The sequence below is a fragment of the Labrus mixtus genome, chromosome 24 (assembly GCF_963584025.1).
Source record: "Labrus mixtus chromosome 24, fLabMix1.1, whole genome shotgun sequence".
In the NCBI taxonomy this organism is placed as follows: Eukaryota; Metazoa; Chordata; class Actinopteri; order Labriformes; family Labridae; genus Labrus; species Labrus mixtus.
Window position 1 is genome coordinate 11,990,669 of NC_083635.1, and position 26,492 is coordinate 12,017,160.

The 26,492-nt window shown below is 41.3% G+C and overlaps 5 protein-coding genes across 5 annotated transcripts; 3 read left to right on the plus strand and 2 right to left on the minus strand.

Annotated features, from left to right (window-relative positions):
• The first annotated feature begins 344 nt into the window (after window positions 1–344).
• LOC132959270 (DDRGK domain-containing protein 1-like) lies at window positions 345–4,314 on the plus strand. The gene is made up of 8 exons (XM_061032155.1): window positions 345–538; window positions 1,388–1,537; window positions 1,642–1,766; window positions 1,878–1,979; window positions 2,800–2,922; window positions 3,010–3,048; window positions 3,164–3,269; window positions 3,894–4,314. Exons 1-8 carry the CDS (start codon window positions 451–453, stop codon window positions 4,052–4,054), a joined length of 894 nt encoding a protein of 297 aa, XP_060888138.1. The 5' UTR covers window positions 345–450; the 3' UTR covers window positions 4,055–4,314.
• On the minus strand, window positions 4,176–9,789 carry cars2 (cysteinyl-tRNA synthetase 2, mitochondrial). The gene is made up of 15 exons (XM_061032157.1): window positions 9,442–9,789; window positions 8,709–8,759; window positions 8,463–8,580; window positions 8,310–8,381; window positions 8,115–8,220; window positions 7,429–7,509; window positions 6,800–6,929; window positions 6,508–6,641; window positions 6,284–6,351; window positions 5,760–5,826; window positions 5,532–5,670; window positions 5,329–5,452; window positions 5,136–5,234; window positions 4,823–5,038; window positions 4,176–4,746 (listed from the first exon to the last, which is right to left on the minus strand). The coding sequence occupies exons 1-15, from the start codon at window positions 9,657–9,659 to the stop codon at window positions 4,669–4,671; spliced, it is 1,701 nt and encodes a 566-aa protein (XP_060888140.1). The 5' UTR covers window positions 9,660–9,789; the 3' UTR covers window positions 4,176–4,668.
• Window positions 9,790–10,050: 261 nt separating this feature from the next.
• atg3 (autophagy related 3) lies at window positions 10,051–17,435 on the plus strand. The gene is made up of 12 exons (XM_061032154.1): window positions 10,051–10,245; window positions 11,523–11,564; window positions 12,151–12,200; window positions 12,469–12,539; window positions 12,651–12,758; window positions 13,001–13,053; window positions 13,171–13,258; window positions 13,346–13,380; window positions 13,463–13,615; window positions 14,026–14,153; window positions 14,937–15,005; window positions 15,363–17,435. The coding sequence occupies exons 1-12, from the start codon at window positions 10,174–10,176 to the stop codon at window positions 15,442–15,444; spliced, it is 951 nt and encodes a 316-aa protein (XP_060888137.1). The 5' UTR covers window positions 10,051–10,173; the 3' UTR covers window positions 15,445–17,435.
• A 959-nt stretch (window positions 17,436–18,394) lies between these two features.
• slc19a2 (solute carrier family 19 member 2) lies at window positions 18,395–23,383 on the plus strand. Its single transcript, XM_061032690.1, has 6 exons — window positions 18,395–18,609; window positions 19,831–20,388; window positions 20,517–20,763; window positions 20,874–21,066; window positions 21,210–21,351; window positions 21,441–23,383. Exons 1-6 carry the CDS (start codon window positions 18,487–18,489, stop codon window positions 21,594–21,596), a joined length of 1,419 nt encoding a protein of 472 aa, XP_060888673.1. The 5' UTR covers window positions 18,395–18,486; the 3' UTR covers window positions 21,597–23,383.
• Window positions 23,384–24,038: 655 nt separating this feature from the next.
• On the minus strand, window positions 24,039–26,312 carry arl6ip6 (ADP-ribosylation factor-like 6 interacting protein 6). Its single transcript, XM_061032904.1, has 4 exons — window positions 25,897–26,312; window positions 24,616–24,669; window positions 24,340–24,472; window positions 24,039–24,203 (listed from the first exon to the last, which is right to left on the minus strand). The coding sequence occupies exons 1-4, from the start codon at window positions 26,126–26,128 to the stop codon at window positions 24,110–24,112; spliced, it is 513 nt and encodes a 170-aa protein (XP_060888887.1). The 5' UTR covers window positions 26,129–26,312; the 3' UTR covers window positions 24,039–24,109.
• Between the last annotated feature and the right edge of the window lie 180 nt (window positions 26,313–26,492).

Below are 26,492 nucleotides of genomic sequence, written 5' to 3' on the forward strand. Positions count from 1 at the left end.
AATAAATGTATAAATAAATAAATGTGGAAATAAATACATGTATAAATAAATATGGAAATAAATAAATGTAGAAATAAATAAATGTATAAATAAATAAATGTGGAAATAAATACATGTATAAATAAATTTAAGACATTTAATTCTTTCTGTCCCATTTATTGACCAGTTTTTATCTATTTATTCACGCATTTAATTATTTATTTATTCCAGTATTTATTTATACATTTATTTATTTATACTTTTGTCAGATCTCGTCCTCCATAATAACCAGGGTTTATTGGTTTATTGGTTTATTTATAAATGTTGTGGCGATGTATCCTCCGAAACAGCAGGTGGCGCTAAACACAGGCGAACAATAAACACACGAAGAAGAGAGACCTGTGTTGGAAATGAGCTAACACTGACGTGTCCAACAGATTTCTTGTTTAAAGTGATATTTTCAGGACAGCTATGGACATCGCGCTGTATCTGATCGCTGCTGCGGTTCTCATCGTCCTCATCTTGTTCGCTGTGAAGATCCGGAGCAGAACACAGGAAGGTAAACACGTCATCAGGAGCTAATGCTAAGCTAACGGCTAACTGTTTGCAGAGCGTTTATCAGGATGTTGATGCTTTAAAATAAGATCGGGAACTTACTTTTGGAAAGAAAGGGTTTAAGTAACGTTATAAAAGCTAAACTGAATGGGTTTAAATGTTTGAGTTACGCGGATTTTAGGAAAATGTTAATTAACAGCTGTCAATTAGTTGTAACTACGGAAGCGGCCGAGGGACATTTCGGGTTAAAGCGAAAATACTGAAACGCAACTTCATATAAATCTCTAAATTTCAAGTTTAAAGTGTCATAAAGCTTTAATTTTAAACTCTAAACTTAGTTATGATCGTAGGTGGGGTTTCTCAAGCTGGTAAAATAATTAAATTTATATATTTTTTATATTTATATTGCTCTTGAAAGATGGTTTAGTGATGTAAGGATGGTTATTTAGACCAGGGGCCCCACATGCGGCCCTCGTCAACCCTCAATGTGGCCCTCAGGTCAATCTTTATATATCAAAACATGACAAAATCTGCCATGAAATCATGAAAACCAGAAATATGTGCATAATAATATTTGATCACTGGTATATGTTGAGTTAAATTTGAGACTGTTATTGTTTTTGGATCCTACAATTTGGCCCCCTGGCAGTCAGAATTAAATGAATGTGGCCCCTTGCTGTTGCCCATCCCTGATTTAGCAAAATAAAACAAAGAGCATTAATAGAAGTCTGTTTCGTAACCAACCAAAAGCTCCTCAAAGTGGCTTTTGAGTTTCTTATATAATCGTTTTTGCAGTGATTACAAAGGTAATGTGAAGGACATATACAGTGTTGTGTTCCCTGTTATCTCTCAGCTGATGAGGAGCAACAGAGGGATGTTATCCGGGCAGCAGGGCCTCCTCAGCGGGCAGCGGAGGAGCGAGGAGCCGGGATGCCGCGCAGGAGGAGAAACCTCGCTGCAGTCATGGCGAACAGACGACCGCAGAGAGACGCTGTAGAGCAGGGTAAGAGGAAGTCGACGCTTTAGGTCGATTCATCGACATGCTGAACTTGTCTTGTGTGTGACGGCGGTCAGGCCCAGGGGTCACAAACGTGTTGTTTATTGCAGAGGAGGAGCGTGAGGAGGAGGAGGAGGAGGAGGAGGAGGGGGAAGAGATGGAGCAGCTGAAGAAAGTGGGCGCTAAGAAGCAGAAGAAGCTGGAGGAGAAACAGGCCAAGAAAGCCCAGAGAGAGGTGAGAGGTTCGCCCTGTCAACTCAGGCTGCGAATGACCACCATTATTTATCCCAGTGAGTGTTTAGTTGTCTTTTCTGTCTGTTAATGTGTTTTTGTTTTCTCATTTCAGGCGGAGATGGAGGAGAGGGAGGAGAGGAAGAGGATGCAGGAGCTCAGAGAGCAGGAGAGGCAGCAGGAGGATGAGAGAGAACGACTGATGGAGCGGAAACAGGTCACTAATACACACACACACACACACACACACTTCAGAGTCGAACACTGTCCCAAGGTATTTAATAGTGGACTCATAGAAATACCTTGGGACAGTGATCGACTCTGAATTTAAGTTCTCTGAAAACACAGAGTGAATCGTGAAAAGAGGCCAACAGAGAATTCATCTGACGCGGAGGCTGAACTCTTTTAGTGTTTCACAAAGCATCTTATGTAGCTTTTATCATTCTTTTATCAACATTTTCTTTTATCTGTCGGTTCAATGGGTTGTCTGTGAAGGACAAGAACAGTTTGAACCACATCGTAAACGTCTGCTCTGAGATTATTGGAGTCCAGCTGAAAGACTTGAGCTCCCTGTGGAAGGAGCGTGAAGGAACCTGAACATGTTGTCTCATCTGAGTTTTCTTTAACGCCCTCTGGACGGCGCTATCTTGCCCCTCCAAGGAGGACAAATAGATACTCCAACTCTTTTATCCCTTCAGCTATCAGGCTGTTGAAAGCTGAACAAGTCTGTCATCGTATTAGGAAATTGTAGATTGATAGCGCTGGCTTTCTCACTTGACGACCTGTTCGTCTGTTGAACTGTTGTTACTGACATGTGAATGTAACTGTTTGAATGCTGCGGTGATGTGTTTGTTTCCTTTTATGTTGTCTTTGCGTTTTTCAATGGCTCGGTAGGTTGTGAAACAGAATCGCCCTTCTGGGATAAATAAAGTTTTCTGAATCTGAATCTGAAACACACACTCCTCAGCGGCGGCGGCGGCTTCCTCCCTAAGCTTTAAACGAGGACGTGCTGAGACTCTGCGCTTGTGTTTATTCAGGAGGAGGAAGAGCGTCGTGCTGCAGAGGAGCAGGAGAGACGCGAGGAGGAGGAGTACTTAAAACTGAAAGCCTCCTTCGTCGTAGAGGAGCAGGGAGAGGAGGAGCAGCTCACCGAGGACCAGGTGCGATCTCTGCTCAAATCTCAGGTTTTACTCTTAACTGATGAGAAAATCTGTAATAATCAGAGTTTGTGTTGTTTTCCTCTGCAGTCACGTAACCTGCTGCAGGAGTTCATCCAGCACATCGAGGTGAGCACACACACACACACACACACACACACACACACACACACACACACACACACACACACACACACACACACAGGCAGCTTCTGATGAGTTGAGTCTCCTCTCTGTCCTGCAGAGCTCTAAGGTGGTTCTCCTCGAGGATTTGGCGTCTCACTTCGGGATGAGGACTCAGGACGCCATCAACAGACTGCAGGACCTGTTGGCTGAAGGATCCCTCACAGGTCTGAGATCTGTGTTAAAACATTTTTACTGCCAAGACTTCTGTTAGAAACACTTGATTGAGGGGCGCTGGTGGAGCAGTGGTTAGTGCGCTTGCCCCCTGTACGGAGGCCGTGGTCTCAAGTGGACGGCCCGGGTTCACATCCCACCTGTGGCCTCTTTCCCGCATGTCATTCCCCTCTCTCTCTCTCCGACTGATTTCCGACTCTGTCCACTGTCCTATCGCTCCATTAAAGGCACAAAAGGCCCAAAAATAAATCTTAAAAAAAAAAAAAAAGAAACACTTGATTGATTGTTTTTGATTTATTAAATTTATTTCAGACATATCAAATAAAAAAACATGAAAATGAACACACAAAATGAAAAGCACTTCAAATTATTTCACAAAAAAAGAAAAAGCAAATTACATATATTCAATTGATATGCCTGAAGGAAGTATAAAACCTATTTAATCCTACCCCTTTTCCACAGCTCAATAATTAATATTTATTAAATTAAATGAACTTCCTGTGTTCCTTATAATCTCTCTATAAATACAATCTGTCTATATTACTATATTTATGATACTATATTTGATATTTACAACCCACTTCTACATTTATGTGACACTCTTGTGCATTCTGCAGGAGTGATTGACGACAGAGGGAAGTTTATCTCCATCACCCCGGAGGAGCTGGACTCTGTGGCTCGTTTCATCAGACAGAGAGGACGCGTGTCCATCACGGAGCTCGCTCAGGCCAGCAACTCTCTGATCAACCTGCAGCCCGAGAGCCGCAGCAGCGCCTAGACACGACAACCCGATGGGACTGTTCACCTCTGCTGCACATCTGGACGACTCCAACCTGTGTGAAGATTTAAACTGGACTCTCTGTCTGCTGTTAGCTGGTGTTTGCTATCAGCAGAGGACATAAAGGCGCTGTGCTATTTATTCAGACTCCATTCTTGATTGATCTGCAGCACCTTAATGAAAACACCAAACCCATCAACACGACTAGCAGCAGCTCCGCTCTCCTGTGGGGAGGAAATAAATGAACTTCTGCGAAATGACACGATTTTAGAGTCTTTCTTTTTGTCGCATCTTTTCAATACCAAGTGCTCTAAAACAAAACAATCTGTTGTTTTTATGCTCGGAGGTATCGATTGAGGTTTGCATCAGCAGACCTGAGAGTGTGGGGGGGAGGAGGAAGTGACCAGAGGCAGAGTACAACATCGACAGCCGTTCATAAGGGCATCAAAACTGTCATAAATATTTTCATCAGCAGCAGAATGAGTAGAGATATAATCCATAATGTCACTTTTTAATTAAGTTTATTAGAGAATTGAGCATCAGGAGTCTTTACACCATGTTTCTGTGTTTTCATCGAGTCTGTAGAAAAGTGTTTTTGAGTTGAGAGGTGGATTTCAGCTGGACGCGTCGTGCTCGTCATCGTCTCTCTGTTTCCCCGTAGTGATCTCCCACGTTGATGTTGCTCCTCGGTCCTGAAACACATGAAAACGTTCCTCTTGTAAACTCATATTTGAAGTCAAAGTAAAGTTTTTTTAAATCGCAGCGTACCTTTATCAGCACGCCGAGGGGAGCCAGGTCGTTTCTGAGGGTGTCGCAGGATTTGAGGAGGGGGATTCTCTCCGGGTAAAGTCCTGGTTTTTTGGAGGATCCGACGGTCGGAGCGTCCTGACGCGTGAGGGCGAACGCTCGGACTTCACTCCTGAATCGAGTCAGCTGCTCCACGACGGCCTCCAGACTCCCGCCGCCGCTCGCCGAGTCCGACTCCTGGACGTGAAGGGAGCAGAGGGAGCGTTTTAGAATCTGAAAAACCTCCTCACGTCTGTTTTTTTTACTTCTCTCTCTCTCTCTCCAGAGTTCTGACCTTCCTGTGCTGCAGGTCGATCCCAAACACATCCAGCAGATCTCGGATGTAGCTGATCATGGCGGCGAAAACCGCAGGGCTCCGAACGACTCCATCAGACTGAACGGAGAAACGAAACAGACGCACAGGCGGATACGATCATTAATGAGGAACTGCAGGATGTTAAAACTTAATTTTTCTACCAATGACTCACCTTTGAAACCGGCTGCAGTTGGCGGTTCCCGTGATACACCAGATTCATCACGGCGCCGACGGCTCTCGGCGTGTCGAAGTCGTCCGCCAGAGATTTCAGCACGCTGGATTTAGTCTCAGCCAACCTGGAAAAAAAAAATCTAATCAACGGAAAACGTCTCAAGATGATGAAATCTTTTAACGGATGGATCAAACAGGAAGTACCTTTCCCACAGGGAGGCTTCCTGTACAGGTGAACACTGCAGCTGACCCTTCATGTAGGCCTGGGCGCCGTGGATGAACGTCGTGATGGTTTCCAGGGAGCTGCGAGCCTCCGACATGCTGCTGTCGCTGTAGTCGATGGCTGCAGAGACACCACATAGAATCATTAATACTCTCTTCATTTCTTCTTCTGATGCAAAACAAGATGCGCTTCAAAATAACGTCTCCAACCTGATCTGTATCTGGTCAGAAGACAAAGCATCCGGAACTCGTTGGCCGAGTACGACTGCAGGAAATCCTGACACGAGACAAAATAGGCAGAAGTTCAGATAGTTCTGATTGAATCTCTGTTTTTTAATCATCAATAGAAGCAAAAAAACTGCATATTTTGGTCCAAAAGCTGCAGCGAGAGAACAAAAACTGATGTTTCTCAAGTCCTTTTTAGCGTCTCACAAAGATTTCAAAGTGCCATTTATTTAGAACGCTGTCTGAATATCACAAATATGTCAATGTTGCCAATGTCTGTGTGAAAATATGACAGTGTGCAGGAGATTGTTTGCAATTTTTATTCATTGAGAAGAAGCAATGACCCATTATTTGGTGTTTTTGTAATCAGAACATGTTTGGATATCGTTTGATTTTAGTTTAAAGTGTGGTATCAGGACGTCCAATCAGAAGCAGGGTGATGATTTCACAGACTTCAGTAAAAAATATTCTACATTAAATATTGACTCAGTACTTGATGATGTCTTTACCTTGATGGTGACGTAGTTCTTTAAAGACTTAGACATTTTCTCTGCGCTGCCTTTCAGGTGTAAATGACCTGAAAACAACAACAGAAGATCAGGCGCTAAGGTTTTACAACGAGAAAAAGAACTGTGAATGAAACGAGACAGAACGCCGCAGGAAGTCCGGCGATCACAGAGTTGTCATCATGATTCATCAAGAAGTTTAGAAACTGGATTTTGTGTTTCTTTACCCGAGTGGAGGAAGTAGTTTGCCCACTGTTCACACTGATGATAGGCTTCGCTCTGAGCTACCTCGTTCTCGTGGTGAGGGAACGCCAGGTCGATGCCTCCGGAGTGGACGTCCAGCTGACTCCCAAACACTGAGCTGAAAACAGCGAGCAGACGACGAGACAGATGCTGATGTTTGTTTTGCAGACACATCAGGAGAAGAGTGTTTTTTTATGGATTAAATGTCCAGCACTGAGGAACCTGCATCCATAGAAACACCCTGAGAATGACTAACAGGTTGTTGTGAATCCAAACCTGGCGATGGTCGAGCACTCGATGTGCCAGCCCGGTCGACCTCGGCCCCACGGAGATTCCCAGAACGGCTCATGAGGTTTGGACGGCTTCCAAAGAGCGAAATCCCTCGAGTCTCGTTTGTTTGCGCTGCCTGGAGAAGCGTCTCTTTAGAGTTCTTATCAACAAGTAAAATGATATTTTACAGTGAGGTTGTCAACACGTTTGAGACTTACAGACTTTTAGATACGTGTTTTAAAACAGTCAATCTCTGTTATTCTAACAGTCGACAGTATCACAAAGTGCAGAAGCTTTAAAAAGACACGAGAAAAAGAGCAAGAGGTGGGCCAGCAAACTCCTGCACGCTCTCTGGATTGCACAAATGTGTTTTCAATGATTTGGAACAGAAACGCTGCAAACGTATTTGTGCAATTTAGACAGCGTGCAGGAGTTTGCTTTCAGTTTTTGGAGGTTAAAAACAAGAAATGATTTAATATTAAGTGTCTGGGACTTGTGTATTTTTTGGCTGTGGCATCAAACATCGATGGTATCGTTTGATTTGTACAAGAATAATATTAAAGGTAAAGATTCTGGTTTTGTGTTAACCGTCCTTTGAATTCTGGTTTTAGACGTTTTATCTACTTTACACTCACCAGCTTCTCCCTGAGACTCCACAGCTCCCACAAACTTTCCATAACGATCGCCGATGGACCGGATGTCGAAAAACACATCCCCTGCAGCGGAACAGAAACGTTAACCCCCGACACAGAAAACAGGAATCAGGACGTCTCAAATACTTGCCTTCTTTTGTTGAGTACGCATGTCCGTTTTCGATGATCTGCTCAATAAAGGCAACGATATTTTTTATTTTTTATTATTTTTTATTTATTTTTCATTTATTATTATTATTATTATTATTTTTTTTTATTTATTTATTTTTTTTATTAGGTGCAATAAAGTGACAAACTGGTGTTATACAAATGAGGCACACAAAAAAACAAACAAACAAGGTCAGGACGTCTCAAATACTCGCCTTCTTTTGTTGAGAACGTATGTCCGTTTTCGATGATCCGCTCAATAAAGGCAACGATATTTTTTATTTTTTATTTATTTTTCATTTATTATTATTATTTTTTATTATTTTTTATTTATTTTTAATTTATTATTATTTTTTTTTCATTTATTATTATTTTTTTTTATTTATTTATTTATTTTTCATTTATTATTATTATTATTATTATTATTTTTTTTTTATTAGGTGCAATAAAGTGACAAACTGGTGTTATACAAATGAGGCACACAAAAAAACAAACAAGGTCAGGACGTCTCAAATACTCGCCTTCTTTTGTGGTGTACGCATGTCCGTTTTCGATGATCCGCTCAATAAAGGCAACGATGTGGTGCACGTTCTCGGTGACTCTCAGGTACACTGCAGGAGGAATCACCTCCAAGACGACGACACAAAGACATGTTTATCTGATATTCAGTGACCAGGAGGACTTCTGATTTTCTCTGACATGTTGTCATTACTCACCTTTAACGACAGCATGTCCTTCTTGAATTCCTCCTCAAACATTGAGGAAATGACAGCTGATGAAACGTTCTCCTATAAAACGAGGGAAAGGAAAAGTCTCACCAAACATCCTTTAAACAAAACAAGAAGCATGTTTTTTTTCCCCCCACTCACCTCCCAGCTTCTCTTGATGATTTTGTCGTCTATGTCAGTGATGACCATGGCGTGGAGGACGGTGATTCCAAACAACCTGGACAGGATCCTCTGCAGGATGTCGAACCTGACGTAAGAGCTGAGACACAAACAAACACGGACACGTTTTGAAGATCTCTGATTCATTCAAGTATCAGGGTCGTTATGATGCAAGAAACTTTTATATCCTGATGGTTTTAAGACTCTTCACTGACTGACGGAGGTTACCATGCATGACCCAGGTGGGCGTGGTCGTATACAGTTGGTCCACAGCTGTACCTGAGAGACAACACATGGAGAAAAAGAGACTGAGATTATTATACAGGTATGACTCTCTGCTGGATATTACAGGTGTATTACAGGTGTTACAGGTATGAATCTCTTCTGTATATTACAGGTGTATTACAGGTGTTACAGGTATGACTCTCTGCTGGATATTACAGGTGTATTACAGGTGTTACAGGTATGAATCTCTTCTGTATATTACAGGTGTATTACAGGTGTTACAGGTATGAATCTCTTCTGTATATTACAGGTGTATTACAGGTGTTGCATGTATGAATCTCTTCTGTATATTACAGGTATATTACAGGTGTTACATGCATGAATATCTGTTGTATGTTACAGGTGTATTACAGGTGTTGCATGCATGAACATCTGTTGTATATTACAGGTGTATTACAGGTGTTACAGGTATGACTCTCTGTTATATTACAGGTGTATTACAGGTGTTACAGGTATGGCTCTCTGTTATATTACAGGTGTATTACAGGTGTTACATGCATGAACATCTGTTGTATATTACAGGTGTATTACAGGTGTTGCATGCATGAACATCTGTTGTATATTACAGGTGTATTACAGGTGTTACAGGTATGACTCTCTGTTATATTACAGGTGTATTACAGGTGTTACAGGTATGAATCTCTGTTATATTACAGGTGTATTACAGGTGTCATACCAGGTGGCGACTCCCTCTCGGGCCAGGATGAGAGGCTCCTTCTGTTTGGTCAGGCTGTTGTAGGTCTTCAAACCCGAGTCGAACCCTGCAGGTGTGATCCACTTCCTACCTGACCCACCGACACAGGAGGAGGAGCCGTGCTGTCTGGATGTGACCGACAGAGCTGCGCGGAGGACCTTTGATCTCCATAGCAACGACCTCACCGAGTAACTCCACATAGTGACACCTCAGTGACACCGAAGCACCGTTAGCTTCTCGACTGTCTGAGATGTGAAAACAGCGTCCTGTAGTTCATGTTATCATGTGTTTCATATCCTCTTCTTCTTCTGGTGTTATTCTTCTTCGTCTTTAATATTTAAGGTGGTTTGTGAACAGCGCTGCGGTGCATTACCGCCACCAACTGGTGAACCAATTTCGGATCACTTCGACAATCATCATAAAAAGATATTTACATTAACAAATTATCTTATATATTTTAATATAAATATGTAGTAATTCATATTTTAGAATCACTCATTATAATATGTATTTTGTATTTCCTTTCTATTTACAAAAGAAAACATACAAATCACGTTACTTCCCCTTATATCGCGAGAGTCTGATACCGGAAGTGTTGAGTCGTATCATGTGATTATCTCTTGCTGTGACTGTGCTGGAGGAGCTATGTGGGAATAGTTGTTGTTTTTGACAGCAGAAGAAGCTCCCGTTTTTGTCCCGGAGGTCGGTAACACGATGCAGAACGTGATAAACTCAGTGAAGGGCACCGCGCTCGGAGTGGCGGAGTTTCTCACACCTGTGTTAAAGGTAAACTCACAGCAGCTAGCTCGTTGAGAGGTGGTGGTGGCTAAACAGATCTGAGATTTCTTAAACAGATGATCAGATCTGTCATGTAGCTCACTGAACCACGAGAAACGACTTTTAATGAAAGTATTTATGATCCAAATCACCGATTATAAACAAGCTAATACATTTATACAGGTGTTATTTACATCATCATGTTAATGCTCCACCTTATTTTATTTTTATTTAAAAAAAAAAAATATTTTATTTTTTTATTTTGATTTATTTATTATTATTATTATTATTATTATATATCTTTTAAAAAATATATTATTTATTTATTTATTTATTATTATTATATATCTATTTGTTTTTATTATTATTATTATTTATTATTATTATTATTATTATTATTATTATTATATATCTATTTTTTAAATTATTATTTATTTATATTTATTTATTCATTTATTATTATTATTATATATCTATTTGTTTTTATTATTATTATTTATTTATTATTATTATTATTATATATCTATTTTTTAAATTATTATTTATTTATATTTATTTATTCATTTATTTATTATTATTATTATTATATATCTATTTGTTTTTATTATTATTTATTTATTTATTATTATTATTATTATTATATATCTATTTATTTTTATTATTATTATTATTATTTATTCATTTATTTGTATTTATTTATTATTATTATTATTATTATTTTTTCATTTATTATTATTATTTTTTTTATTAGGTGCAATAAAGTGACAAACTGTTGTTATACAAATGAGGCACCAAAAAAACCAAACAGACAAGGTCAGGACAACGACTCCAAAATACAGTAAATAATAAAATAAAACAAATAAAGACAGCAAAATACTAAGACATCAATAGACACACATCATACTACGAACAGAAAAACTACAAAACTATATGAAATACCTAAGAAAGGATACAAAAAGTGAAAGAAGCGATAGAGAGGGAGAGAAGCTGCTTAGTAAAGGGGACTTGAGAGGTAGAAGAGAGTTGAGGAGTTGTGTGTATGGTATGTGTTGAATATGTTAAACAATGTTGTGGTGTGAGAGGTGAGACTTTGTGTAATGATTATGTTTAGGGATAGTTGACTGCAGCCGGGGTTTTGGGTTTGGTTTGAGCGTTATTTGATTGGAGGGGAGGATGGAGGGAGAGGAAAAGCTTTTATTTTTCTTTTCTTTTCTTTGGCCGGGTCCTGCAGCTCCACCTTAAAAGTGCCTCTCTAAGGACACTTTCATTTCTGTTTTTAATCACAGGAATCTAAATTTAAAGAGACTGGAGTCATCACACCGGAGGAGGTGAGAATATGTGTCAGGTGTAAATAAAAACAGGATGTTGTGATTTGCACAAAACTCCATATTTAAAGCTTTGTTTATTTATTTATTTCCGTTGCATAACAATCATTTTACCTACTTGTTTATAACTCTGTTTACATTTATCTCCCATTGTTAGTCCGGTCACTGTCCCCTTATATCTTTAGTCTACTTGATCTATTTTGTATTTTAAGTCTATATTTTGCATTTTTTTATGCATCACAGAAAGATATGACATTGCAGTTTTAGTTTTCTTTCCAGTATAGGGCAGTCCTTATCTATTTGATAAGATACTGTGTGTGTGTGAGTTTCAAAACAATAAATTGCCCAATATTGGGAACTTCAAATTTACCAGAAACATCTGCTAAACATCTAAAAATCTGCTTTTATGACACCCAATAATACACCTCTCAAAACTTCCCAGTCTTACATACGGAGTTTCAATGTTGTGCAAATCGTCACATTCTGCTTGAATCATCATTTTGTTGAGGACATCGTTTAATATGATTTAATCTCATGATATAAATAATCCTAAATCCTTTCTATCGATTGTAAACTTGTTCTCATTCAGTTTGTTGCAGCTGGAGATCACCTGGTTCATCATTGTCCCACATGGAAATGGTGAGTGTGTTCACCTGCAGCTTTAGACATCAGGGTCGTCATGACGATAGAATGTTAAACGTTGATGTGAGAGTATTAATCACATGATATCGAAACCTGTTTGAACACCATGGCAGCTTCTTCTCCTCGCGAGTAGACAACATAAATTGAGTAATTTCTTGTTTTTAATCAACAAAATTTGCTGGCACATTTCTGCAGCATTTCAATACCAGAGCGCCAAAAACACGGCCTGGTTTGAAATAATGTTTTTGTTCCTCTCTCCGTTCAGGGCCTCTGGGGAAGAAGTGAAGGTGAAGCCATATTTGCCACAGGATAAACAGTTTCTCCTGACACGTAATGGTGAGAATATTTAAAGTGGAGACGGCTGTTCATGAAGTAAATCTTCATTGTTCTTCACTGAATCTGAACTCAAGCTGTCCTCACTCCTCCACTCCTGTGTTCTCTCTGCAGTCCCCTGCTACAAGCGATGTAAACAGATGGAGTACTCAGACGAGCTGGAGGCCATCATAGAGGAGGACGATGGAGACGGAGGCTGGGTGGACACGTACCACAACTCAGGTTAGAGACCCTCCTCTTCATAAAAAAACACTTTTCATTGCTAAAAACACATTTTCATAAATTCTGTCTGTCTGTGTGTTTACCTGTGATTGTGTTTGAATGCATGCTTGTTTGTGTGTTTTATGTTGGTCTCTATATATGAGTGTTTGTCTGTATGTTCTCAATCTGAAGCACTTTGTACCTGCATGTTTTAAAAAGTGGAAAGCTGATCTGAATTGTGTCTTTGTGTCGTGTTCCTGCAGCCTTGTTAGGAGTCACAGATGCTGTACGAGACATTTCCCTGGACAACAATAAGGTTTGCATCGTTCATATCTTATGTTTGTTCTGATTAAAATACAAAAAAAGGAAATCCTTAAATGATGTTTGTTATCATGCAGCTGTAAACTTGTCCTCTTAATTTAAACTCCTGCAGGACAAGAACATGAACGCCACATCTGCGGCGAATTGTGACGAGGGCGATGGTGAAGACGATGAAGACGAAGAAGCAGCAGATATGGAAGGTACTCCTCACATCCTGCCACAAGAGAAGCACGAAGCCGTTTAGTTTATTTCACCAGAGCTCATTTTTTTTTATGCTGTCTTTGCAGAATACGAAGAAAGCGGCCTGTTGGAAACGGACCAGGTAGACGGATCGGATCCATTCAGTATAAAAAGGTTATGAACGTTAATCCTCCTGTGACCTCTCACCTCTTCCATCTGTGCAGGCGACCCTGGAAACCACTAAGATGGTTGACACTAAAGCCAAGGCAGAGCTGGGGAGCGAAGACGCCATCCTGCAGACGAGAACATACGACCTGTACATCACATATGATAAATACTACCAGACCCCTCGACTCTGGCTGTTTGGATACGACGAAGTATGTTCACCTCTGCTCTTTGTTTTTAGAAACTCTGACATGTGATCATGTATACTTGATTGTTGCCATGTGGTGAGCTTCAGTGTTTATCCAGCTCTGCATGGGTCTGTAAACCTTTCTGTGTTCTAACCTCTCTCCATTTTTCAAAAGCATCTCCAATATTGATCCTAGTTTGAGCACGTTTCTGCTCGTGGAGCTTATTAGAAACATGCAGAGGCTTTTTAGGTCGGGTACAATCACTTCTATCTGAACCACTTCTCTTGCCCGCTTCCATCACTGCAACACCTGTTGACCTGATAACTGCTCTCATATCTGGCAAACCGAGGGGCGTCCAAAACGGCCGTGTGGGGGTGGACGCGCTTTGATCCATAGAATCCATGAGCTCATCCAGCTGTTGTCGTGTTCTCCAGGACAGACAACCACTGACTGTAGAGCAGATGTACGAGGACATCAGCCAGGACCACGTGAAGAAGACGGTCACCATCGAGAACCACCCGCACCTTCCTCCACCTGCCATGTGTTCTGTACACCCCTGCAGGTAAGGGTCATATATTAATACATGAATGAAACCTTTATTGCCCCTTGCACAGAGAGCATAAAAACACAATACAAACAAACATTTACAGGACAGCACATAAGAACACATAAAAACACACTAAAGCATCACATGATTCAATGAGGGATTTCAACAAGTTAAATAAAGTGCAGAGTGCCGAGTTCGTCCTGTATAATCAGTTCTTATTAAGCAGCTGAATACTGCGCGGTACAAAGGATGTAATGCCTCTTTTAATCCTCATCCTGGGCATTCTGTACCTGCGCCCTGAATTCAAGAGTTCATACTCTGACCAAAGGGGGTGCAGAGGGTCTGCTGTGATCTGACCGGTCTGTCAGGAAAGAAATGCTGTACATTTGATTCCCAGTTATCTCGCTGCCTAGTTTAACAACCTTGTCCAGTTTGTTCTTATTTTGTAAGGACAGTGCTCCTCCCCAACACTGAATACAAAAGGTCAGCACACTTTCAATAAAAGGTTTCAGCATAGTGCTGTCAACATTAAAATTTCTTAGTTTCCTCAAAAAATAGAGGCGCTGTTGAGCCTTTGCATACCTTGCCTTTGTGTTGGTGTTCCATGTCAGTTTGTTGTCAATTATTGTGTCAAGATACTTAAACTCTCAGGCGTATAGAGACGTATATTATTACAGGAATTGTACGGGTTGGGTGGGTGGGCGTTATCATCGTGTGACTGTGTGTTAAAAATCATATTTAAGTCGGGATTTTCACATGTGGAGAAGAACTTTTGGCTGATCTGATGTTTACTTTCAGACACGCTGAAGTGATGAAGAAGATCATCGAGACCGTGGCAGAAGGAGGAGGCGAGCTGGGAGTGCACATGTATCCTTTCATGGCCACAAATTGACTTTTTAAAAATGTCAAATGAAATGCAAAGAAGGTTCAAGCAGCCTGTCGCAACACAGCCTACATATGTTGTTAAGCTGGCTACAGACTAGACGATTTTGGACACAATAAACCCCCCAATGATCAGGGGGCGTGGCCTGATTCGAGACTTGTTGCAACCAATTATTTGTCCAGGTAATCCTCACTCGGGTTATTTTACTGCTCCTGATCGAGTCCGAGCCTCCCCGATCTGGAATCATAAATATCAAACATGTTTGATCTCGTGTGTAGCTGCAGCGTCATTACTGTGTTACTGTGGTTGACTCTCTCCTGTTTCCTTAACTCTACTTCCAGGTATCTTCTCATTTTCCTCAAGTTCGTCCAGGCCGTCATTCCCACAATAGAATACGACTACACGCGAAACTTCACCATGTAGCTCCGTGAATATCTCCTCCGTACACACGAGAAGGATCGGCTCTCTTCTGCCTCTCTGTGAGATTTGATCTGCTATGTGTGACTCTGCAGGACACGAGGAATGTCAAAGGAGCAGTCTGATGTTTTCATGCAGGCCGGCGTCGCACGAGTCAGATGAGATTCAGAGTTAGAATCACGACCGAGTGTGAGAGCCACACTAAAGAAACAACATCAGGAGATTACAGCATTAGAGGTCAAATAATCAGAATAAAGTCGCAATCTTTTGAGAAAACTGGAGTCTGTGGTGAACTTAAAGTTATTCAAAGGAGTGTGTATTCAGTTCCATCTTCAGTCCTGTTAAATTACATTATCTTTATATTTATTTTTGAAATAATTACGACTTTTGTCCTGAATTTTCCTGATTTAATTCTCAAAACTTTTCACAACAACAAAAACTTCACACACATTTTGAGGAGATCTGAGATTTATTTAAACTGGTTGAAGAGGAGGAGGAGATGTGACCTTTAATGTGGCCCTAATACTCGGTCGTACAGAACACAGACGGATGTTTTCTGTCTTTCTAGCTACTGTCTTATTTACTCATTACATATTTGAGTTTCTCCTGTGGAAAACAGAAAATGTCAGTTTGCAGTGATCGACTAAGCAGGTTCTAAGTTTCCAAAATCTTCCAGTCATCTCTCTGAACTCAATCAGAAAAACAAACAAACAAACCCTGATTTCTCGTCTGACTCGGGCGGCAGCCGGCTGAATGCTGAACGTCAGACTCCTCCTCTCATGTCTCTCTGCAGCTTTTTAAAGTTGTGACATCGGCCTCACTAAGCTCCTGTTATGACGATTTCATTTCTGTAACAAAACAAAAAACTCACCTCATTCCACTCTGCATCTAAACGAGTAATCAGCTCTGATTCTGCAAAACACAACAGCCTCCACGTAGTGAGAATTAAACGTGTTATAGAAAACATGTCGGGATTAATAACAGTCATTTATCACAAGAACAGACACAGATGTTAAAGTTGTATATGTTTTTCTTTTGGCCACTAGGGGGCAGCAAACACAGCCGTAAACAAAATTTGCATCTCTTTCTTTTTTTTTTTTAATGAATGTAAGTCTGATGTTTTTCTTTCTTGGGTGAGAGGCGGGGTTACCCGTCAATCACAGACCACCAGCCTCCACACTGACGGTTAATTTAGAGTCCACAGTTCACCTAGCGAGCAAAAAATGAAATGAAAGAAAAATGAAAACAGCAAAGATTTGGGCCATCAAACCAAAATAATGATCATGCCCAACCCTGCACTCTTTTAGTTTCCTGTTCAGCACATCCACGTCTCGTAGAAACCTTTCAATAATCATCAGAATAAGATCTCAAATCTGAACAGTTTTTGATGTGTTCACGATGAAGAGTCTCAGTCTATAGAAGCTTCTTGATTATTAATATTGCTGCTCTGCTTCACTGTGGTGATTTTCATTGATGCACTTTGCAGGCTGAGCCTCGTTGTTGATGAAGCTCCTCATGCCGGTTTGTCTTAATGCTTTCTTCTCTGAATGTTCTGATGTGCGCCCCGTTTATTCGTCCACTCATGTTTACAGGCTTTTTGTGATTTTATTTTACTTCAGTTTTTTTTTTCTTTCCTCTGCAGCTTCTGTCACAACCTTGAGCTTTTATTTGTCTTTGCCTCTGCAGCGTGACGCATCTCCTCCTGTTGTGTCTAAGAGCTCTGTGTGAAGGTCGGCTGTGAGCTTGATTGTGCAGCAAAAACAAACTTCTGTTATCGTCACGAACCTCTCAATAAATCCTTCAGTGAATATCTGGACTGTGTCTTTTGGATGGTGTTTCTGTTTGGCTCAGCAACATGTTTAAACTTCATAATATACCTGCTACAGTGATACTCGCTTTGTTTTCCTGAATAAAATACTCACTCAACGACCTGCTCTGATGTTGGCTGATGCCACTTTGACATTTTAAAGATTCATAAATAAAAAGTGTTGCATCAGTGTTGTTTCCTGTTTTATTTTGGCACTTCCTCTGGAGATTTCACCTGACCGCCAGCTGTTGCTCTACTTTCTGACAAGCAGAGAACCATTTTTAGTATTTATTTAAATTTATTCATCACTTTATTGTATTTAAATGTTTTAATTACTTTTTAATTTAATGAAAGTATTACTGTTACATATTTTTATTCAGTACTATTGTTTTATTTGTTTTATTACTGTTTTTTTTATTTTTTAGAATTTATTTAATTACTATTAATTTTATTTTATTTATTACTATTTTTTATTTTTTAGAATGTATTTTATTTTAATGCATTTTTTTTACTATTTATTTTATTTTCATCTATTATTTACTATTTATTGTATTCATCACTTTTTATTTTATTTTTTAGAATGTATTTATTATTTCTTCGCCTTTCTACTTTCTGACAAGCAGAGAACCATTTTTAAATTAAAATTTTATTTTAAATTAGTCATCACTTTATTGTATTTAAATGTTTTAATTACTTTTTATTTAATTGAATGTTTTATGTATTTTATTCATTACTATTTATTTTATTTTATTTATTACTATTTTTTTTTTTAAATTTAGAATTTATTTTATTACTATTACTTTTATTTAATTTATTACAATTTATTGATTTTTTAGAATTTATTTAATTTTAATTTATTCATCAATTTGTATTTATTTTTCTAGAATGTATTTCTATTTATTCATTAATATCTATTTTATTTTATTTATTATCATTTTTTTTATTTTATTCGTTACTGTATATTTTATTTTAATTTATTTTTACTATTTATTTCATTTTAATCTATTATTTACTATTTATTTTATTTTCATCTATTATTTACTATTTATTTTATTCATCACTTTTTATTTTACTTTTTCTTACACTTTTTTTATATTTATTAATTTTGATTCTGACAAGCAGGTGGCGGCAGAGAACCTACAACCTGCTATGACATCAGGGTAAACGGCACCACCGAAGAAGAGTGAGCAGTATGCTGTCAGTGTGTGGAGGTCACGTTGCTGCCGTGCTGTGGACCCATCATGTCCGTGTTTTTCCCCACTCTCCTGCTCTGTGTTTACGGTTTCTTCTCCAACCTGCGGCCGTCGGAACCTTTCCTCGCCGCCTTCCTGATGGGACCGGACAAGAACCTGACGGAGACCCAGGTGAGTGAAGCTAACTCGGCTAAAGCTAATAAACAGCGAGGACTACAACTTGCGTCACTTTTTAACGGACTTTATTTCAGCTGTTTTATTTCCTGACAGAAACATTAAACCACGTTATTTGTCTTATTCTTCAATTATTTAACATGTCTGATTTTACCGTGATATCGATTTTAATTGAATTTAATTTCCAAGTTATAAAACGTGTTTTTAAGCTGAAATACCTCAGGAGACGTCACCTTTGTTACAATAAGTATTAAAAACACAATTGATTTAAAATGAATCCTTAAAAACTCTGTCAGGTGCGGATTTAGGGATCAGGTCTCCAGGTATTTGATTGGTGGCTCTGGTCTTTATTTGGCATTTTTAATCAACAAACAGGTATTTTAACTGTTCACAAATTACTCCAATGTCATTAATGTGACAAAATAAAAATATGACAACCAAACTGACCAGAAAACATCAAATATCCTACAAAAATAATTACAAATTAATTAAACTGAAGTAACACTTGAGAGGCTTATGGCACTTGTTTTTTCTCCAACTGTTTCAGAGCAGAGAGAGCTTTCACACACATTTCTCATGCAGAACATTTCCTCATGATCAGGCTGTGTGTCTTCATTTTCTGTGTCTCCATTTCCTCAACCAGCTGAACAAACACACACACGTTTCCTTAAGCATTCTTCGACCTTCATGCTCACTGTTAAACACGCACAGGGCCGTGCAGAGTCTCACAGGCGCTCTGTGTGGGACGATGACGCCGTGTAAACCAGTCTGACATTGAACAAATAATGCAAACAGTTCCAGAAGAAGCTCCGTGTTTCTGTATCAGAGAACTTCTGATCTGTTGAGGATTGTTTCATAACAAAGGGCCGGATGTCTTCCGACCGCTCGTTCTTTGAATTTTCTTAAGCTCGCTCCGACCGCAGGCCAGGACGGAATAATCCTCTGGAATTTTTGGTTAATCCTAAAATAATTACCTCCATCGATCTGTGAGCTGGCAGAGATTCATCTTCAGGGACGTTTCCATCCTTAAGTGGTTCATAAGCAGAAACGCCTCGCTTTAAGTCACAGCATAAACAACTTCTCTTAATAAACATCAGCAGGTAGACCGGAGGCGGAGCCTGTGGTCAGCGGGCTGGCAGGACCTCCTGAGCGGATTAAAAAGAGAAATAAACTTCACTGACTGGACTTTAAATCTGAGCGTTTCTCTCTTCTCTGCAGGTTGTGAACGAGATCTTTCCCATCTGGACGTACTCGTACCTGGCGTTGCTGTTTCCCATCTTCCTGGCCACAGACTACCTCTGTTATAAACCTATCCTGGTGCTGCAGGCCTCCAGTTTAGTCGTCACCTATGTGATGCTGCTGAAGGCGCAGGGCATGCTCGCCATGCAGCTGATGGAGTTCTTCTACGGCCTGGCCACGGCGTCGGAGGTGGCCTACTACGCGTACATCTACAGCGTGGTGAAGCCGGCTCACTACCAGAGAGTGACCGGCCTCTGCCGCTCCATCACTCTGTTCGGATCGGCCGCGGGATCTCTGACCGGTCAGCTGCTGCTCTCCGTGGCCAAAGTTCAGCTGCTGCACCTCGTCATCGTCACGCTGACGGCGGCCGCCTTGGCCTTCGTCGCTCCCTGGTTTCTGCCCATGCCCAAGAGGAGTCTGTTCTTCCACAAGAGTCCAGGATCAGCGGAGGACGGACAGAAGAGGGGCAGCGCCGCCCTGCTGGAGAAGGCTGAAGATGCAGAGAGTAAAGTGCCTCTAAACATGCAGTACGCCACGGTGAGAGACCGGCTGCTTTACGACGTTCAGATTCAAGTTTTCAAAATGACCTTCTTGATTCTATCTCTGCAGGAGTTTGCAGATTTAAAATGCAAACATCCGCTCTCTCTCTCTCTCTCTCTCTCCAGATATCCAGCTCCTCTGAGACCGAGCGTCCTCGGAGGGGTCTCCTGGACGTGCTGCGGATGCTGTTTGATGACTTCCTGCAGTGCTACAGGTGTCGCCCCCTGCTGGCCTGGTCGCTGTGGTGGGCTCTGTCCACCTGCGGATACTTCCAGATCCTCAACTACGCTCAGCCGCTGTGGGAGAAAGTTCGTCCGTCGCACGATTACGAGATCTACAACGGATACGTGGAGACCGCGTCCACGCTGCTGGGTGCGTTTTGTCAAATTGAAGAATTATCCGGAGCATGTTAGGTTGAAATGTCTCTTTTTCCTAACTGTCGATTTTGATGGATTGAGATAAATGTCTGTGCGCGTCCTCAGGTGCTCTGGCGGCGCTCCTGGTGGGCTACCTGCCCGTGAGCTGGTCTCTGTGGGGCGAGCTGGCTCTGTGTGTCATGTCCCTGCTCATGGCCGTGTGCGTCTTCGTCATGGACATGCTGAAGAACATCTGGCTGTGTTACGCCGCCTACATCGTCTTCAGAGCTGCGTACATGCTGCTCATCACCGTGGCAACGTGAGTACAAAGTCAGTGATCTGAGCACGGGCAGGTCTGCATTTTCCCCCAAATGAGCTCAGGCGTTTTTGGAGTTATTACTGCGCTACAGATCTAAACCTTCCCGACATGTTTGACTGATTCTCTGCCCTCTGATTGGTCAGGTTTCAGATCGCAGCCAATCTCAACATGCAGCGTTACGCCTTAGTGTTCGGGGTGAACACCTTCATGGCCCTGCTGCTGCAGACTCTGCTCACGCTGGTCGTCGTGGACTCCGTCGGCTTCGGCCTCGACGTCTACACTCAGGTGAGGAGGAGCGACGTCTTCTCGTCTCTCCCCTGCGCCTCCTTCACTTAAAGTCTGATTGACGGCTGACCCTTTCCTTCTTCCCGCAGTTCTTCATCTACGGCGGATACTTCACTCTCATCTCGGCGGTGTTCCTCCTCGCCGGGTTGTGCAAACTGGTCTCCAGGAGGCGCTCTGAGGAGGAGGTCTTAGCCAACGGCTCGGCAGAAATCGGATCAGACTCTCCTCCAATCAGTGACGCCTGATTGCAATCACGATATGTATTAAAGTTTGAACCTTTCAGCTTGGAGAGCAGCAGAGGTGAGTGAGCAGAGTAGAAAATGACACTTTACTTAGTGAAACCTAAAACTTTAAAGGAGCTTTTAGACCGTCGTTTTAGACTTCAAATGTCCGATATATTCCGTTATATGTTCATGACGCGATGAAAGAAATGTGCAGAATGAAATTTGCCCCTTTTTGCCTTAAGGCTCGATGAGCAGCACTTTATATCAGCGAGCACTTCTCCACGTTTACTTTGACACCAGCCAAAAAAAGAGAAGAGTTTATTTGAATATTTATTGTTTCCTCCTGTCGTCGTGTGTGAGACGTTTCGGTACTCGTGAGGAGAATCAGTGTTGGGATGTTAAATCTCTGTTTTTTGTGAAATGTCACCTGTAGCTCATGTGAGACTTCAGGATATCGCTCTGAGATAATCTGTTACTTCATACTTGATGTTTTAAAAAGTGCCTCGAACGTTCAAAAACGCTGCTTCTGCACTGAGACATTCCTGAATTCTTCCAGGGATTTAAAGAGTTTTTCATTGTCAACAGATCTGATGAACGGACAAAAACCAGCAATGATTGAGTCCGCTTTGTTCAGACTTCCTGTCTTTAGCTCTCAGCCCCGAGCTCATTGGTTCCCTCTGACGGTTATGTATACGTCTGAGAAGTGAATTTCTTAAAACATCTGTTCTCTGCAGATGAAGAAAACCTCACAGAGAGCATGCAGAGTCTACAAACCAATCAGTACTGCACAGAGATGAGCACTGGCGCCCTCTTGTGGTCCCTTTGTGTAATGACACGAGGAGGCCAGGCAAGATCGTAAAGCACAGTTTAAGGACAACAGTAATAAATAAATAAGTCAATAAACACCTAACCAAGACATTATGGGATGCATGGCACATCTGCACATTGTAAGACTACATTCAAGGAGTGTAAGTACAAGCCACTGACGCAGGAACGCCATGTGGTCAATCATCACACTACACCCCTTTTTTTTAATATCTTTAAATATTTATTTGGAGAGTAACGTCTCAGAAAAATAAACACTAAGGATAAATGTATTGTTGGTTTCTCTCAGTTTATGGGATGTGTTGACAGCTGCACATGTTGACGAGGTTTGAACCAAATGATTGTGGGACGTCATCAAACTTTTGGAAGACTTCAAAAATAAAAGAGCCAAACAGAACGTAGAAATGCCTGCAGACAATACGGCTCGTCCTGTAGGTCGTCTGTGTGAATGTGTGTGTGTCAGAGTGTTGAGCACTTAAAGTGATGTGTGTTTATTTTCATACTGGTCGACTGTTACTGGAAGCACAAACATAGCTGCAGGACGGAGCGTCCAAAACTGACTGGTTTGTGTTTGTTTTCACTTTTTAACATCCTTTTTTTGTGTCATAAAGTTCAGATCATGTGTCTAACGACGCTGTAACTTCAGCTCTCATTAACTTTATTCACTGTAATAAAAACTTTATTAGTCGAGCTGCACAATCACAGACACAAGTGCAAACACTGGGAGTCATTCTCCAAAACAAGCATGATTGTGAAAGTAGCATTCCCTCAGTGATCTGGAGAAAATCACCCACCCTGCCTTTCAGTCTTCTGAGGATGTTTTAATGACTGATTTCTAGTGTTTCTATTTTTTGTTACATTTTGTTGCCTTTTTTTTTTTTTTTAGACTGTACTGTAAAAGAACTCCACCATGTGTCTTTATTTTTGTTAACTGTCAGAACTGTGAAGGCGTGTTGGGATGTTTCTATAAAGATGTGGACTCATTCTTTTGCATTGTTTGATTTCTTGCCGTGTGACTCATTATCTTACACAAAGCGATGCTGCAGAGGATTATGGGTCGGACATTTTGCACAAACTGGCCCGGGGGTTTTTACATCAGACTTTTTGGGAAACAGAAACCTCACATTGCCGTCATGATTAAATTGCTTTAAGCAGTTTGTGGGATTTTGTGCCATCTAGTGGCGAGGCTGCACATTTCACCCGCATCATATTTCCTTAACAAGCAGCAACCTCCAGTGTTTAAAAATGAAGCCAATGCTGAAGTGTAACATCCTGCAGTTCCTGGAGTGTCCACTAGAGGCTGGCTGCAGAAGCACAGGAAGTCACATACACACCCATTCTAAAAAGTCTGTTTTTACAGCAGAGATTAACATGTTTACAGCCTGGTTCAAAAAACCAAATAGGTGTGATTAGCTCATGTCTGGATGGACACACACTGTACGGGGGGTGAATGTTTTGATGACTCATCAGTTTTGATTTGATGAAGGATAAGAGTTATTCACAATAAGGCGTGTAGCTGACCTGATTGACAGGTGGGCGCGGTGTAATGGTTTGTCAGGAGGTTTAAAACCCGCCTCAGCTCCAGTTCTTCAAACATTTACAGTCGATGAGTTAAAAAATAATTGCAATCAAAGTCTGTTCTGGTGGTAAATTCTGTTTATTTCTACATAAAACATACAGGTCAAAGTGTGTGTGTGTGTGTGTGTGTGTCAGGTGAGGCTCCAGATGACAGTGAGCATCCCCATGATGCCGTTTAGAACCGCAACCCCGTAGCCCATGAAGAAACTCTGTCCCGAAACATCTCTGGAACAAAAACAAACAAACATCATGTCGACAGCATCGCCTGCAGGAAGAACATCAGCAGCTCGGCCCGACGATCTACTGGCTTGAATCTGAGAACCTTCAGGCTTGTGTGCAGTACGTTACACAGGTGTGTTACCTAAAGTCCGCAGGCGTGTGCAGCGTTGTTAACTCTCTGCGCGGCCGCTGCGAGTCCATGTAGGTGAGAGTCCAGGAGAAGACGCAGCAGATACATCCTACTAATACTGACAGCACCAGGATACTCCAGAAACCTGCACACACACACACACGCACACACACTAAACTTAATATTTAGGTTATCTGGACGAGGCTGCACAGGAGGAAGGAGTTCACTAAAGTCCGATTAGTACATAAAAATGATATTTTTTTAAATGATGTTGCTGTTTGTACTCACCTAACATCCTCTGCTCAGTCCCGTCCTCTCCTCTCACTCTCTCTCCCCGCAGCTCTGCAACAGTCACAAAGAAACAAAGCATGAAGTCTTTTTTACAAGACAATGAAGTTGTTTTTTGTTTTTTTCTTGAGCTAATGCAAAAATGTCAATCAATAAAGTTTATCTTTAAGTCGTCAACATCAGATAAAGTGAGCTGCAGATTATCTCGACTCGCTCTGTGCATGCTGTTTACATTATTTTGAAGGCTACACTCTCATGTTTCTACACTTGAACAGAAGCCCAGAGGAGATTCTTTATCTGTTTTTCTCCCATGAGAGGGAACGTCATCGTGTAATCTGCATCAAATAAGATGACCTTTATCAAATGCGCTCCACAGTAAGCGCTCCCTGGAGGTCACAGTTTATCACCCAGAGAGCCTGTAAACATGGAGAGGCACCGTGGAGGTGATTTTCCACCTGAAGCATTGTTTATCTTGTTTTCTCCACTGGCAGAACACCTGATCATAATCTTTAGGAGCCTTGAAAACACTTAAGCATGTTTTATCCAGCGTACAGGCATCTATGAGGGCACCTCTGTTGGGTTTTATCAGATGCTGTGTGTGTGACACCTACATCACACCCAGGACGCAGCGGGTTTGCCCTCCGACAATCTACAATCTGGAAAGAGGTATGGCACCATTAAAACCCGAACTAACACTCTGAGGAAAAGCTTCTTTCCCAGGTTCAGGGTTCGATCCCCAGATCCTGCAGCCACATGTCTTAATGTGTCATCGGGCAAGACACTTAACCCCAAGTTGCTCCCACTGCTTTGTTGTGGAGTGTTAATGTGTATGAATGGACACTTTGTACAGCAGCCTGGAGCCTCAGTGTGTGTGAGTGTGTGTGTGTGTGTGTGTGTGTGTGTGTGTGTGTGTGTGTGTGTGAGAGTGTGTGTGTGTGTGTAGGTGTGTGTGTGTGAGTGTGTGTGTGTGTGAGTGTGTGTGTGTGTGTGTGTGTGTGTGTGTAGGTGTGAGTGTGTGTGTGTGTGTGAGAGTGTGTAGGTGTGTGTGTGTGTGTGTGAGTGTGTAGGTGTGTGTGTGAGTGTGTAGGTGTGTGTGTGAGTGTGTGTGTGTGTGTCTGTGTGCCCTGCAGAGTAGTCAGAAGATTAAAACTGAGCGGTGCAGGTCAGACTGCGTGCAGGAGTTTGTTGCACTTGTGTTGATATCAGGTATCGATATCGTCTCATTTGGATTGAATCGTGACAGATCTGTGCAGTGTGTGCAGTGTGTACAGTGTGTGTTACCTCTGAGTATCGGGTAGATGAGGGCGCAAACACACCCAACAGCAGCCACAGCAGCAGCCGAGCCCAGCACCGACAGCACCGTGAACCACCACCGTTTGAGCCCGGTCCCGGTGCCGTGGACCGGCCGTCCCGGTGCCACACTCCCTCCGTGTCTCACAGGTGAAGAGCTCAGCAGATCATCGCAGGAAAACGACCGACTCAAACTTTCTCTGTCCGCTGCACTCCTCGGCATCCTGCTGCACTTTTAAACAGCGACCTTTGACCTCCTGGGAACAATTTCCTGTTTACAAACCTTATTAATAATTCATCTTTAATCCCGCTTTGAATAAACTATTCGTTTTAACGCGCTGACAGGACCTGTAACTATGCTGACATTTCCTCCTTCGCCTTTTTTTTTTTTCAAGGAGCACTTCCGCACACAAAGTTGTCCCTCGGGCGCTTCCGTAGGTGGAGTTTTATTTTCCGCTATTTTGAAGTCAAATGTCCGAAACTTTCATTAACATTAAATTAATTAAATAATAATTTAGACTAGAATTTGAAATAACGATGACCTTAAAACATGTGTATTAATTACTTTATTTATTATTTATATATAT